Genomic DNA, 12,989 nt, shown 5'->3' with positions numbered 1-12,989 from the left:
ATAGATTTGGGAAGTTTCTTTTCTCATATTAAATTAGCTTTTAGTCTGTGAATATTTTGAGAAACTTCTGGCTGTGCTGACTTGATCAGAAATTACAGAAAAACAGAGTATCTAAGAGTCTCTACAAAAGGGATTTGAAACCTGAGAAGTGCTTGTCGCCTGCCTGGCACATAAAAACCAAGACTGATGCATCCTGACTTGGTGTCTCATGCTTCTTAAAAAATCCTAAACACTAAGGGAAAGTGAAATGCCCCTGTTTGGACAGTCTGCCCTCTAAGAGCGGTGGGTTTAGCTGGGAGGAAATCCATCACCTGAACAACTCTGTCAGCTAACATGTAAGAATTGCTCTAGCGAAGCCTAGACACGCAGCATCTCACAGTTTATAACCTCATTCGGTCTAAGCTTGGGAGAAAAAAACCTGATTTCTTAAAGTGACCTGGAGTTGTAGATCCCCACGAGATGCTAATGGTTATCTTACACAAGCAGAGGCAGACAGGTAAGACACATTAAGGAAGCGAGCAGAGCTCTGCTTGCAACATCAGCTAACACTAACTTTTTTTTAATTTTAATTTTCTGTGTAAAAAGGCTATTTTATACAGGAGCCTAGTCAGAATGGCATTAGCTAATAACATTTAAAAGTCTGTCTCACTAAAACAACAGGAGTGTTTTATTCATTTTGGCTTTTTCTTCTCCCCCCCCCCCAGGTCCTTGTCAGCCCATGCGAAAGTGAAAATACTGTGCCTCTGCAACAGAGCAACCTTACAGAGGCTGCAGGCCAACCACGCGGACTTTCCAAAAGACGACATACTTGGCAACGCTTAGATCAGCATTAGCAGAACGTCTGTGTTGCCCAAACTATTTTAAAAGTGTGGCTATTTCCAAGGGGTTTGGTTTTTTTTTGCCAATGATAAATTTAAATAAAAAGTTTCGATGTTTTTAAAATTTTGATCCAAAAGGAGAGCAGATTCCAGACCAAGGGAGTGACGGGTCTCACGACACCAAATTGTTTGCCTGCAGGTGGATTTTACCCTGCAGCACTTCTCACAACTGCCCTCCCCTTCCCCTCCAAGAGCAGGGTTGGGTTCTCTGGCGGCAGAGGTTGGCTACGTGGCCAGCAGCACGGAGCAGGGCTGTACACAGCTCCATCCAGCCTACGCCGGGCCACAGGGACACATCCCACAGCAGCTCCAGAACACAGCTGCAGTCTGCCACCTCCTGCTGACAGCAGCTAAAGACACAAAAAAGCAGGGCCCAGGCCAGCACAGGGCTAAATAACAGCCTTACAGCACCAAAGCCTCCCCACGGCGGCATTATCTCAGCCCCTCCAACACAGCCTCCTGCAGTCACCCAATTCACTCGCTGGTGCCCTTGCTCTCATCTATCAACGGTGACAGTGACAGGGAAACGCTACTTATGATATGTTTATGTATAAACAGCTTCCAAGTGGAGTTACTCATTATTAATGCTGACAGCTCAGAAGGGGAAAGCAAACGGCATTTGGCAGCGATAGCTTTTAATGAGAACATTCATTGTTCGGGAACACGGTCTGCAGATGACAAGTGATTTCTAGAGCACCAGGCTGATAACTCTGACATCCCTCTTCTCTCCCATTTACTAAAGATAGGCCTGTCGTTCTGGGTACGTTACATCCCAAACACAGCATTTACAGACACGGGGAGCAGGGTTTTATCAGAAGAGCATTGGCATGAGATTCCTGGGACCTTTTTTTTTCCCCCCCGCTCAGAAGGAATCAGGGAGTGGAATCACTGAGAAGCAGATAAAAATAAACACAGTGCAGAGAGGAGAAATTTGACAACAAAGTACAACCCAGGTGAAAGCACAGACAGGAAAGGAGACCTCTCTGTCACCACGTTTGATGTGCATGAAGCATCGCTTCAGAATACCCAACCGACAGCCTCGGCTGTGGAGGACAACCTCCACACTCCAGCCCATCACCTTCTCAGAGGTGTCATCCAGGGCAGGGCTGAAAACAGGTCATCCAAACGACAGGTTCTGCTGCACGGTGTTGTATATAATCAGTCAGATGTAAACACAGAGGTTAATTTTCAAGCACACTCACTTTTAGAAGTATGTCCACAATTCTCTGTTGGTATTCCACAGCTTGCTTGTCATTCTTAAAGTCTTCAAAAGTCTGCAGGATGGAAAACACTGACACCTTGAGAAGAACGTTCTCCACTGCCAACCCCAGAAACACAAGCAAACACAAAGTAGCAGCCGTATCACAAAGCTGACAATGCTTTGAAGTCCCTTCTGTGCATATCACCTAAGCAGCAGGTTCCAAGATACCATTTGCTCTTTTCTAACTACCAAAATCGTTCTTACATATTCAAGTAAAAGTAACACGTCCAAATAGACAGAGGAAATTCAGGAAATTCGGAAAGGAGAAAAGATTAATCTTTAGGTACTAAAACACTCTTTACAAAGACATTATTCTTATTTACCATTTTTAAAGATGGCCTCTGTTACCAGAGTCTTCACTGTGTAATGTCACTTTCATCCATTATATTTAGGGCCATAAAGGACTATTATGATCTCCTCTGATATCTCACAGAGCACACATCAAAACCATTCCTGCATCTAGCCAGTAGCTACTGGTTTAGCTAAAGCATGAACTTTTTAAATAGGAATCTTACAGATCATGCAACCATGACATAGACGATGGAAAAGGTGACATTGCTTTGTTCTCTTGGAGGAGATCAGCAACCTCTTACCAGAGCAAGAACATTAAGGAATTCCCGAGTGTCAAAGTGCAGCAAGGTACGAACGTAAGGGTAGACCTCTTCATCCACAGATCCCTCAGTTGAATGCAGCCGGATGAGAAATTCAAAGACCTGCAATGAAAATTCAAGCAAACGTAGCACATTTCCTATGGATTTCAGATAGCCGACAGCACAAGTGCATGGGAAAGCAGCACCATTATCTACTTTGCACTAAGCTTTAAAGCGCCTCAGGAGTCCATCAGTGTTCTTACTTGAATGACATCTTCTGCTGCTTGTTAGTAGGAAAAAAATTCCCCTTCCTTAGACTCGTCAAGCAATTTAAGATCAAGCAAAAATTAAGGCTTATACCTGTAGACCAAAGTGTGTGAAATCAGGTAACTCCCTCCCCTCCCTGGCAGCTCTCCTGAGAAGCTGTGCAACTCCTCCTTACCCAGGGCACAGCTCCTCTCCTTGTTGGCAGTCCCCTTGGGAAGAGCCAGTCAAATCTGTCCCCTCACTTTGAGGAACAAAGCTTTTGGCGCTGCAAAGACTGACTTGGGTGCTACTCCACTCTCTGTCTCCTCCACCGACTTTCTAGCTCCTGAAATCTGAGCATGTCTTTCAAAATGAAGGCAACTCCCTTTATTGAACCACTGACAGAGGGGTCCAGACCCTCCCAGCGAATGAACAGGGCAGCGACAGCTCCAGTTGTCTCAAACATGCTCACAAGAGATCTGGCTTCTAGCAGAGAGAGAGCAGAGTATGTGTTATGATACACACTGGGATCCCACAGAGAACTGACAGGCAACACACTCTCCCAGCTATCCTCAGAAAATGCCATGTTCTCTCATTTACTCCTGTTCCAAGTTAATTTTCCTGTCACCACAGCGGCAGCAAAGCCAGGAGAAGTTATAGCAGCTTGACTTTCAGACCCACAACCTTCCCTGTTGGCCTCCTTGAACCTGATACTCACCTGCCTGCTAGGAACTCTTATGAAAACAAAACAAAAAACCCCAGACTGTAGCTAGAGTGGATTCAAGCATCCAGACAGAAAGGTGTTACTTAAGCCAAGCTCCCAGGAACATCATCAGAGGTCATAAAAAGGAGAGGTTGATGGCTTCTCCCCAGAGCTACTGCTGCTGGTTGGGCTATGGCTTCCCCTCAGACCTCAAGCCACAGCCTGTTGGGGTGCCAGTTCTCTTGTGTGCAGGGGACAACTTGGCAAGGACCATGGGAAGGGGCAACAACCTAGTGTTTGATCCAGCAAAGGGGAGCACACTGGTTTGCACACCCTGTGAGGAAAGGGTTTGCAATAGCCCAGACCTACCGAATCCATATAGCTACAGGCTCCTGGTTAGCAAAACCAAAACCAGCCAAAAACCCCAACCCACAACCAAAAAATAACTGTTTCGTTTTACTGCAAAGAGAGAGTGCAAAACAGAAAGCGCTTCCTCTTATCAAAACCCTGAAACTAGAAGTGAAATGCTGGAGACTCAAAAAAAAAAAAAAAAAAAGTTTGTGGTAAAACTGGCCAGAAATTCAGGAATGAGTTTTCTGAGCACAAAATGACGACCAGGAGCATACTCTGTTTTAAGAAATTGTCAAGAGATGACTTCAAAGGAGTTAAACTTTGCCTTAGGCCAAGCTTCAGACGCAGCTTAAAGAGAAAGAAATAGTCAACTTGAGGGCTCCGATGGAAATAACGAATAAGGAAAGGAGATTTACTTGGCAGTGACCAAGCCAACTTTGAGGAGACGTAACCTGCCTGTCTGGTCATACTTTTGGCATAAGTTCACTGTGATTTTAGCTGTGATCCCTACGATGAAACCATTAAGAACATGCTCACACCTGTCCTGAACAAATATATAAGGCATACGCGATAGTACTTGTTTCCTTGAAACAACCTGCCAATCTCTTGGGCAATCCAGAGGGAAAAGGCTGTTTCTCCCAATGTGGAAGCTACTGTTGCACACTCGGAACAGTGTGATGAATCTGCTCAGCCAAAGATGGTCCACTGAGCAGGGCAGCAAAGAACAACAGCAAGAGATGCAGCTCAAGAATCAAACCTTGTCCCAAAGGAGGAGAGTAGGATAAGCCTGCACTGTCACGGGATGACAGCAGCACACAGAAGCCTTAAGGCATCAACTGCTATTCCTAAAGTGCCCTGGGAAGATGATCTGGATGTTAGGTCACAGCTCTTCCTAGAGGGACTAGGCAGAACAACAAAAGAAGGAGAGATGGGCAGTCAGCCTGTGCTCAGCCCACAGGCTGTAAAACAAACAGCTTCAGAGCCCATAAACATCGGTGTAGACTTTTCTGAGGCCTTATAAGCAGAATAGCTGAACGTGCTCAGGGCCAGCTTTCCAAAACTAAGGATGGCCAAGATGGGTGGATGAAGAGGAATGTAGTGCCAGTCTATCACCTCCTAGAGCTAGAACAGACTTGAGAAAGTGGGGAATCTTAACAGAGTCACCACAAGACTGGAAAATATCAAGCCATGGGTTGCTTTATGGCATTTCTCATGGGAAGGAAGAAACTGGCTATCATTTGAAGTTGTCTCAAAGTAGCACTGACTATTAGAAAAGGGCAACTGTCTTTCCAAACACCATCGCTGTGGAATAGTCTTTTGGGAAAGCCTCTTCCCTTCAGTGCTGTGGGCAGGAGGTGGTAATAAGGACATAAGGGACATAAGCAGTTGTCAAACAGCCTGAGTCATAGACCTCATAGCCATCACTGACTCATCCCACCCCAAACCTCACACATAGTCATAGACACTAGTGACAACAGGAAAGAGCTGTAAGCCATCCCAAAAATCCCCCTGCAGAAAGCTGGAATCGCATAAACTGGAATCAAATGCTAGGATACAGGAGTTTAAGTTCAGAACTGACTGCATCCTCCTTTCTCTCCAAGTATCAGAAGACATCTAACCGTTAAACCCTTTCCCAGTTCTGTGACACCCAGAACCTCCTTCCTGCCAAAGGAGGCTCTCAAGAGGGGTAGCCTAAGGAGAGATGTGTTGCAGCACCCTGAACCTATTAAGTAGCTCTAGCAAGCTATTGCCCACGTATGACTGTGAAGCAGCAGAGGAGCAGCCACCACTGAAACAGGTATCTGGCTGACCCCGCAAGCCAGGGGTACGAGGATACAGTTTGCGGCATTTGATGACAATGCTCTTGACCTCAGCTGAACACCTGCAGTTAGCACCCAGGCTGGAAATTTATCTTCAGCAAATATGACATCTTGATGAGCGGAGATGAGCATGAACGCACACTAATATAATTAAGACCATAAAATCAAAAGCCTCAGAGAAACCGGCTACACTAATATAATTAAGACCATAAAATCAAAAGCCTCAGAGAAACCGGCTACTAAGTAGAGACATTTCTACCTACTGAACACTACCTAGTACCACCTAACTCAGCAGTCATGGCACACTCCATCTCATCCACCCATTTTCTACATATCTGGGGGTACGGTGGAAGGTGTGATCCAGATTTAAGTGGCAGGGCATGTATTTTGTCCCTGCACATGGGAATTACACCTAGAGGACAGAAGCACATGTGTCTGGAATACCTGAGACTGGACAAGGCTCAGAGGTGAAGAGCCGGTGATAGGATACGAGGGCAAAGACTGACAGAAATGTATCTAAGGGGACCTTAAATGCCTTGGTGCCCAGGGACAGGACAAGAGGCAACGGGCACAAACTTGAATATAAGAAGTTCCACCTGAACATGAGGAGGAACCTCTTTCCTGTGAGGGTGGCAGAGCCCTGGAAGAGGCTGCCCAGAGAGGTGGTGGAGTCTCCTTCTCTGGAGACATTCAAACCCCACCTGGACACGTTCCTGTGCAACCTGCTGTAGGTAGACCTGCTCTGGCAGGGTGTTGGACTAGATGATCTCCAGAGGTCCCTTCCAACCCCATGTGATTCTGTGACCTTCGTTGTGTAAAATGACTGTGCTGAACTTAACACTTTGCTGTGCAAAGAGGCCATAGGTGTAGTATCTGAGACAGGAAAACTCCAACACAAACTCCAGTTTTGACAAGAAGGAAGAAATATTTAGTTAATGTTCTTTGATGTTATTTCACTTCCTACTTCGTTCAATCCCATGTTACATGCACTTGAAAACAGGGAAAATCCTCCAATGTTAGGCAAGTCATAGTCAAGTTCCGAAAGAAGAGACAGCTACACATTTCTGTTAACTTTGTAGTAAAGAATAAGAAAAAAAAACCTAATCAGCATTACTGCTGCTAACAACACTGTTCCCACACCCCAATTTACAACTGAAAGAAAAACGTTAAGTTTAAATGTTTAGATTGCAACAACTGTGAGATTTCATTTTTTAAAAAGTTATTTGGGATTTACAGTGGTATAGATTCACATCACAAGGGTACAGCTGTCAGATTGATAATAGTTTTCTGTCAGAAACCCATGAAATAAGACATATGCAGCTTCTTCTAAAAACTTCATGTGGGAAAGTTTCCTTTCGAAAGGTTGCTCACCTGATTTTTAACCAAAGGTACCAGATCTTCAGGAATATCGCCCAATGGATACGCACGGCCTGCCAGGCAGCAGCTATAGAAATGGGGGGGGAAAGGCATTTTTAATACATTCTGACATTGAACAGATTGCAGAGAACAGTTTATTTTTGGAGCTAATTTTCAGGATGCTCTTAAAATAAGTCAAACAATTTTATTTTGTAAATCTTAAAAGCAGACAGCACTGCTGTTAATACAGAATAAGCCAAAAATCTTTACTCCTGCATTTTAGGAAGCAGGAGTAATGCAGAATGTGGTGTTCATGACCTTGAATAGAATCCAGAAAGAGGAATTCACTTTAATCACTACTATGCAATCTCAGAATGACCTGCAAATGACTCTAGGCAACACCTCTCACGCTTTCTAAAGGACCTTACCTTATATATACAAGCAGCTTGTTGCCCATCACCACCTGCTCATCTACAAAACAAAGAAACATTGGTCACCTTCTCTTCACAAAACAACACACAGAGATACAATTATTTTTCCCGGCTGTTAACAGAACACCTCTTCGACACACATGCAGAGTTTTACACACAGTAAACAGAACTAGAACACTTTTCCTGTTCTCCAAGACCCTTCTACTGGGTATGATCCTTTTTGCATCCCTCTGTCGGAAGTGACTAGAGATATTCAAAACATCAAATATCAAAACTAGAAACTCCTAGAGGGAAAGAATTCTGTACCTGTGAGAGACTTCCCAGCGTTCAGTGGAGGAGCAATGACTTTGAACAGCTTCTGTAATGAGAAAGAAAGCAGTGCTCAAGCAGCTAGAAGAGCTCAAAGCAAAAAATCTGCTTGGTTTTAAAGCAGAGGTCAACGGGGTGTCTTCCCCACAAACTCTCGCTTTCTCACCCCGGCTTACAATGAAAAGGCGCAGAGGAGTCCAAGACGTGGCAAAGCTTGCTTTGTTATGATGTTATGACATATGAAAAAAGAGCCTTCATTCAATCAGATCTAACCCCAAGCACAGGGCGCGCTACAAAAAGCAACGTTCAGTAGCCTCAGAAGTAACAGTCAGAGCAAAACTGACCAGCCCCACTTCCAGTTCTCTCTCCCAGCACTGCTGAGAAAATACCAGCAGTGCTTCCATAATGACACACCTTGACCTTACAGCTACAGGCTTCAAGAGCAATTGGTATATCGGGCACATCTTCAGGATTTCCAGCAGCAGCAGGGCCTTCAGTTACAGCACGACATTGAGTCCTGCACTACTGCTGACAGAGACAGAGCACACCCAAGTGCTAAGAACGAAGCCTGCCTCAATGCAAGGACTGTTTCTAGCTTTTTTTTCTGCATTCTGTACACAGGTAAGTACACCCTTTGTTACCATTACTCTTTAATACGTATTAACAGACTATTGTGTCAGCAGAGGAAGAACAGTATGAAGGAAAAAAAGCACGAGGTGTTCACAGAACCTCTCATGCCTACACCCCCGTTAATCCCATTGCGCAGAAAGTTAATGCTTTCTCAGCCCATCATGAAACACAGGCCACGGTCACCACCAGCAACAAAGCTGTCAGCAGACAGGTCTGCAACTCAATCTCCTTAAGTCACCATGTTACTCTCTTCTAATGCCTTTGTTTTATAGAATCATAGAATTGTCTGGGTTGGAAGGGACCCTTAAGACCATCTAGTCCAACCATCAAACTTACTCTGATAAAAACCATCACTAAACCATGACACTAAGCACTATGTCAACCCGTCTTTTAAATACCTCCAGGGATGGTGCCTCAACCACTTCCCTGGGCAGCCCATTCCAAGGCTTGATAACCCTTTCCGTGTAAAAATTTTTCCTAATATCCAATCTGAACCTCCCCTGGCACAACTTGAGGCCGTTTCCTCTTGTCCCATCACCTGTGACTTGGGAGACCAACCCCCCCTGGCTACACCCTCCTTTCAGGGAGTTGTAGAGAGTAAGAAGGTCTCCCCTCAGCCTCCTTTTCTCCAGGCTGAACACCCCCAGCTCCCTCAGCCTCTCCTCACAAGACTTGTGCTCCAGACCCCTCACCAGCTCCGTTGCCCTTCCCTGGACCCACTCCAGCCCCTCAATGTTTTTTTTGTGGTAAGAGGCCCAAAACTGGACACAGCCCTCGAGGTGGGGCCTCACCAGTGCTCAGTACAGGGGGACGATCACCTCCCGAGTCCTACTCACCACGCTGTTCCTAACACAGGCCAGGATGCTGTTGGTCTTCTTGGCCACCTGGGCACACTGCTGGCTCATGTTCAGCCCACAGTCGACCAACACCCCCAGGTCCTTTTCTGCTGGGAAGCTCCAACCACTTTGCCCCAGGCCTGCAGCGCTGCATGGGGTTGGTGTGACCCAAGTGCAGGACCTGGCACTTGCCCTTGTTGAACCTCATCCCATTGGCCTTGGCCCACCCAGCCAGCCTGTCCAGATCCCCCTGCAAAGCCTTTCTACCCTTTTATGTTGATTTTATTTAGACAACTAAATTTCCTGCCCTAACTTTGCAGAGCATTGCCACCTCAGCAAGGAAACTGGTGTTCTAAAGCACAGTGACTACAAGTTTCTTTTCTCCTCTACTGCATCTACTCAAACTGTATATATAATACACGATTTCTCCCTTGAAATGAAAAACAAGAACATACACGCACTGAATGAGAAGATAATGCATTGGGTTTGAAATGCTGTTTCTCAGGAAGACTGTACTGAAGACAAATAAAAACTGACTGCACTGAGCATCTTTCCTACCTCCATGGGACTAATGAAGTCATTCATCCCACTGTTGTAGACGTAGATCATGGCATCATAGAGGTGGTTTTCCCAGCACAGAAGAACAACCTGCAAGGCAAAAAAAGCACAATGTAGATACACAGCTGCTCTCAGACCACAGTTTTCTAATTCCCCAGTCTCTAATACAATCTCTGTCCTCACATTTGCATCATCCAACAGTACAATTTAAAGCAGAATGAGAATTTCCACTTGCAGAACTAGTCTCTGCAAGGACCCCAAAGGGAGTATCCAGCTTATCACTCATGCTGCAACATGGAACCCAACAGTTTAGATTCTAACATTCATAACCTGAGTAAGGTTAAGGAATAAAAAATAAAAAAAAAAAAATCAGTTCTTTTACACCCTTGATGGCACTAGTTTGCCTTTTGGCTGGGTTAGTGAATAATTTTGTCAAGTTCCCAGGCAGTTCACTCCTTGGAATGGAAAGCCACGCTGTGGGAATAAGAACTGGCTAAGGAAGACAGGACTACCCAGCAGGAACACCTCCTTGCTCCACTAACTTTGTCATGCAAGAGCAAGCGCCCGAGCAGAGCAGGCTGGCAGGCACCAAACTGACAAATGCAACTTCGGTTTTTAGTGCCCTTGCACAGCCTTTGATCCTCAAAACAGGAAAGACTGATTGTGAATATCAGACTAACCCTGACGGACTAGTATTTTCCAACCCATTCAGCTGCTGATACGCGTCCCAGTACACAAACTGGGGGAGCAAAACACGTTTATAGGAGCATGCGTGTTACAGGATGGACACAGCCAAGCTAAATAATTCCCGTATTCGTTGAATTTGATCCCAGGGACAAGTTCTTCTTACAAATTAGGGAGCAAAAGGCATGAACAGTTTGGACTACATAAGTCTTGTCTGTTGAAAGGTGGCACCTTGTTCTCCACATGCTACGCTGCACTTAAAAGCACAAGAAGTTTGCATCAGTGAGGTGGGCACGTTGCCATTTATTCCGAGGAACTCAAGACGGTACGCAGTAAAACAGCTCACCTGCTGTATGTCTAAGCTGGTGATATCCATATGCACAATGCAGGCTTCCAAATTTTCCAACCTGTTCTTGTCTTGGAAGTGAAGCAGCAAGTCTTTCATCACTTGAGCTGTGATTCCCATCAGCTTATCACTTAAGATATATGGCTCCAAGCACTCCAGAAAGATGCCTTTAGCTACTGAATTCTCACTCATCTTATCATATATCTGGTTAAATAATAGATCCCTAGGGGGAAAGAAGTGTTTAGTTATCAAATAATCTTACTAAAATCTCCTTACTTATCTACTTCCTGAGGGCTTCAAAATGAAATCCCATTTTCTCTGTATTTCTCGAACTCAGGAGCTGGATGGCCTGTTTAGCTCCTCTACTGATGCAAGTTACAGGCAGCTGCACAGAATAGATCAGCTATGGATGTTGCAGCAAAAAACCCCTGCTGTTAGAGGGGAAATGATGACGATAGGAGAATTTGATAGGAGATTTGATAGATAGAAAGGCAGCTTCTTCCTTAAGGGCATCGTGTGGAGGAAACAGTTTGAAGCAAACTTTTCTTCCTCAACACATCAATGATGATTTAAGACACACTTTTCTTTGCATACTGAGTGCCCTGACTTTTGTATCAGCTTTTAAGCATTCCTCTGTGATGTGATGCATGGTATGACGATGATACAATCCAATTCCTCTAAACTGTGGGATATTATAGGAGACAGCACTCGGGAGTACAGGGGTTTGGTGGTTCACCTTGGGAGAGAGGTTTGCAAACTCAGACTTACGTTCGCTGGAGTAAGAGACAGTAATCAACTATGACAGGCACCACATCCTGCAGAGGAAACATAAAAAAGCTGTAGTGATTAGCAAAAATCCTGCAGAGCACAAAATGAAGCCTGGCCAATAGAGAGCAGAATCAATGAGGTATCTCGTCAGCTGGTGGCTGGCACGGTTACAGGCTTTCCCATATGCTGTTTCATATGGAGAACAACTCTAGTCACGCTTTTGCGGAGGACAGAGGATGTACAGGTTCTGCTCTGCCACCTAAGTGCCACTAAGTCCTGATTTAATCAATGCACACAACAGAGGTGAGAGTTCAGGCGAAACACAACGATATTTTTCAAAACTAGACAAGTAATTTCTGCAGCAAAGCCTAGTTTGATTAAAAAAAATTCAAAAGATCTATACAAGAGAGTCCTCTGGAGCACCATACCTGAAAATGCTGCTCCATAACCTGGATTTTTCCTTGGTCAGGACACTTCTTCAAAGTCCGATCGGCGTAATGGAGAAGGATTTCAACCATCTGAATTATGATAAACAAGAAAATTCACTCACATCCTACACTAGATTGTGTTTAATAGTCTGACTTGGGGGTTGGCAGCACTGTAAACTCTGTTGTCCGATTTTGGGTATGAACTGCTGTGGGCAGGAAGGAGAAGCGGGAAGAGGCTGCCAAGAGGCCACGGTGTAACATGGTGTAGAAGTGGCCCAGTTGGACACTGGACACCTACAATAATTATAACTGACCAAGAAACCGGGCAGCCAGTCTGCCAGCAAGTTTGCAGGCCAATGAACACACCCTGGGCCATGGGTTTTACCCAAAGCTTAAGCTATGGTATCTTAAACACCAACACTTATTTACCTGAAAATAAAATATCCACGAAGAACAAAGTATGGGTGAACAATTATTGCAGTAATTATGTGTTTTAAACCCTTCCCAGAAACAGGTTCCTCTAACAATTGAGTAGGACCAGTTGAAGAGTTTATAAATACACGGACCAAAGTTTTCACCCTCAGCGTAAGCAAGTTACATACTGATGGACACTTGCCCACCAGAGGGCAGGAAACTCTGGAGTTACCTACACAAAGGGCTTCTCTCCACTGTGAGGGGACCAGAGACCTCAAGGCCTGGATGATAACGTCCCATTTTGCTTTGCTAAGGCTGCAGATTTTATTCCCACCTTTGCCCAAAAGGTATTTCTAAGTCTCTTCCAAGTCCTGCTCACA

At 44.9% G+C, this 12,989-nt stretch overlaps 1 protein-coding gene across 1 annotated transcript in view; it reads right to left on the bottom strand.

Moving 5' to 3' along the window:
• Window positions 1-11,829, bottom strand: part of VPS8 (VPS8 subunit of CORVET complex) — a 56,494-nt gene extending 44,665 nt beyond the window's left edge. Inside the window, exons 1-8 of the mRNA XM_074152987.1 lie at window positions 11,768-11,829; window positions 11,000-11,222; window positions 9,970-10,059; window positions 7,943-7,994; window positions 7,634-7,676; window positions 7,221-7,293; window positions 2,733-2,852; window positions 2,081-2,152 (exon numbers count right to left, since the gene is read on the bottom strand). Of these exons, the coding sequence (XP_074009088.1) occupies window positions 2,081-2,152; window positions 2,733-2,852; window positions 7,221-7,293; window positions 7,634-7,676; window positions 7,943-7,994; window positions 9,970-10,059; window positions 11,000-11,222; window positions 11,768-11,829 (735 nt within the window). The remainder of the gene's footprint in view (window positions 1-2,080; window positions 2,153-2,732; window positions 2,853-7,220; window positions 7,294-7,633; window positions 7,677-7,942; window positions 7,995-9,969; window positions 10,060-10,999; window positions 11,223-11,767) is intronic.
• Between the last annotated feature and the right edge of the window lie 1,160 nt (window positions 11,830-12,989).

This window comes from Numenius arquata, chromosome 9 (assembly GCF_964106895.1).
Source record: "Numenius arquata chromosome 9, bNumArq3.hap1.1, whole genome shotgun sequence".
Lineage (NCBI taxonomy): Eukaryota > Metazoa > Chordata > Aves > Charadriiformes > Scolopacidae > Numenius > Numenius arquata.
The sequence above is the reverse complement of the archived record's forward strand: the minus strand, read 5'-3'. Positions and strand labels throughout refer to the sequence as shown.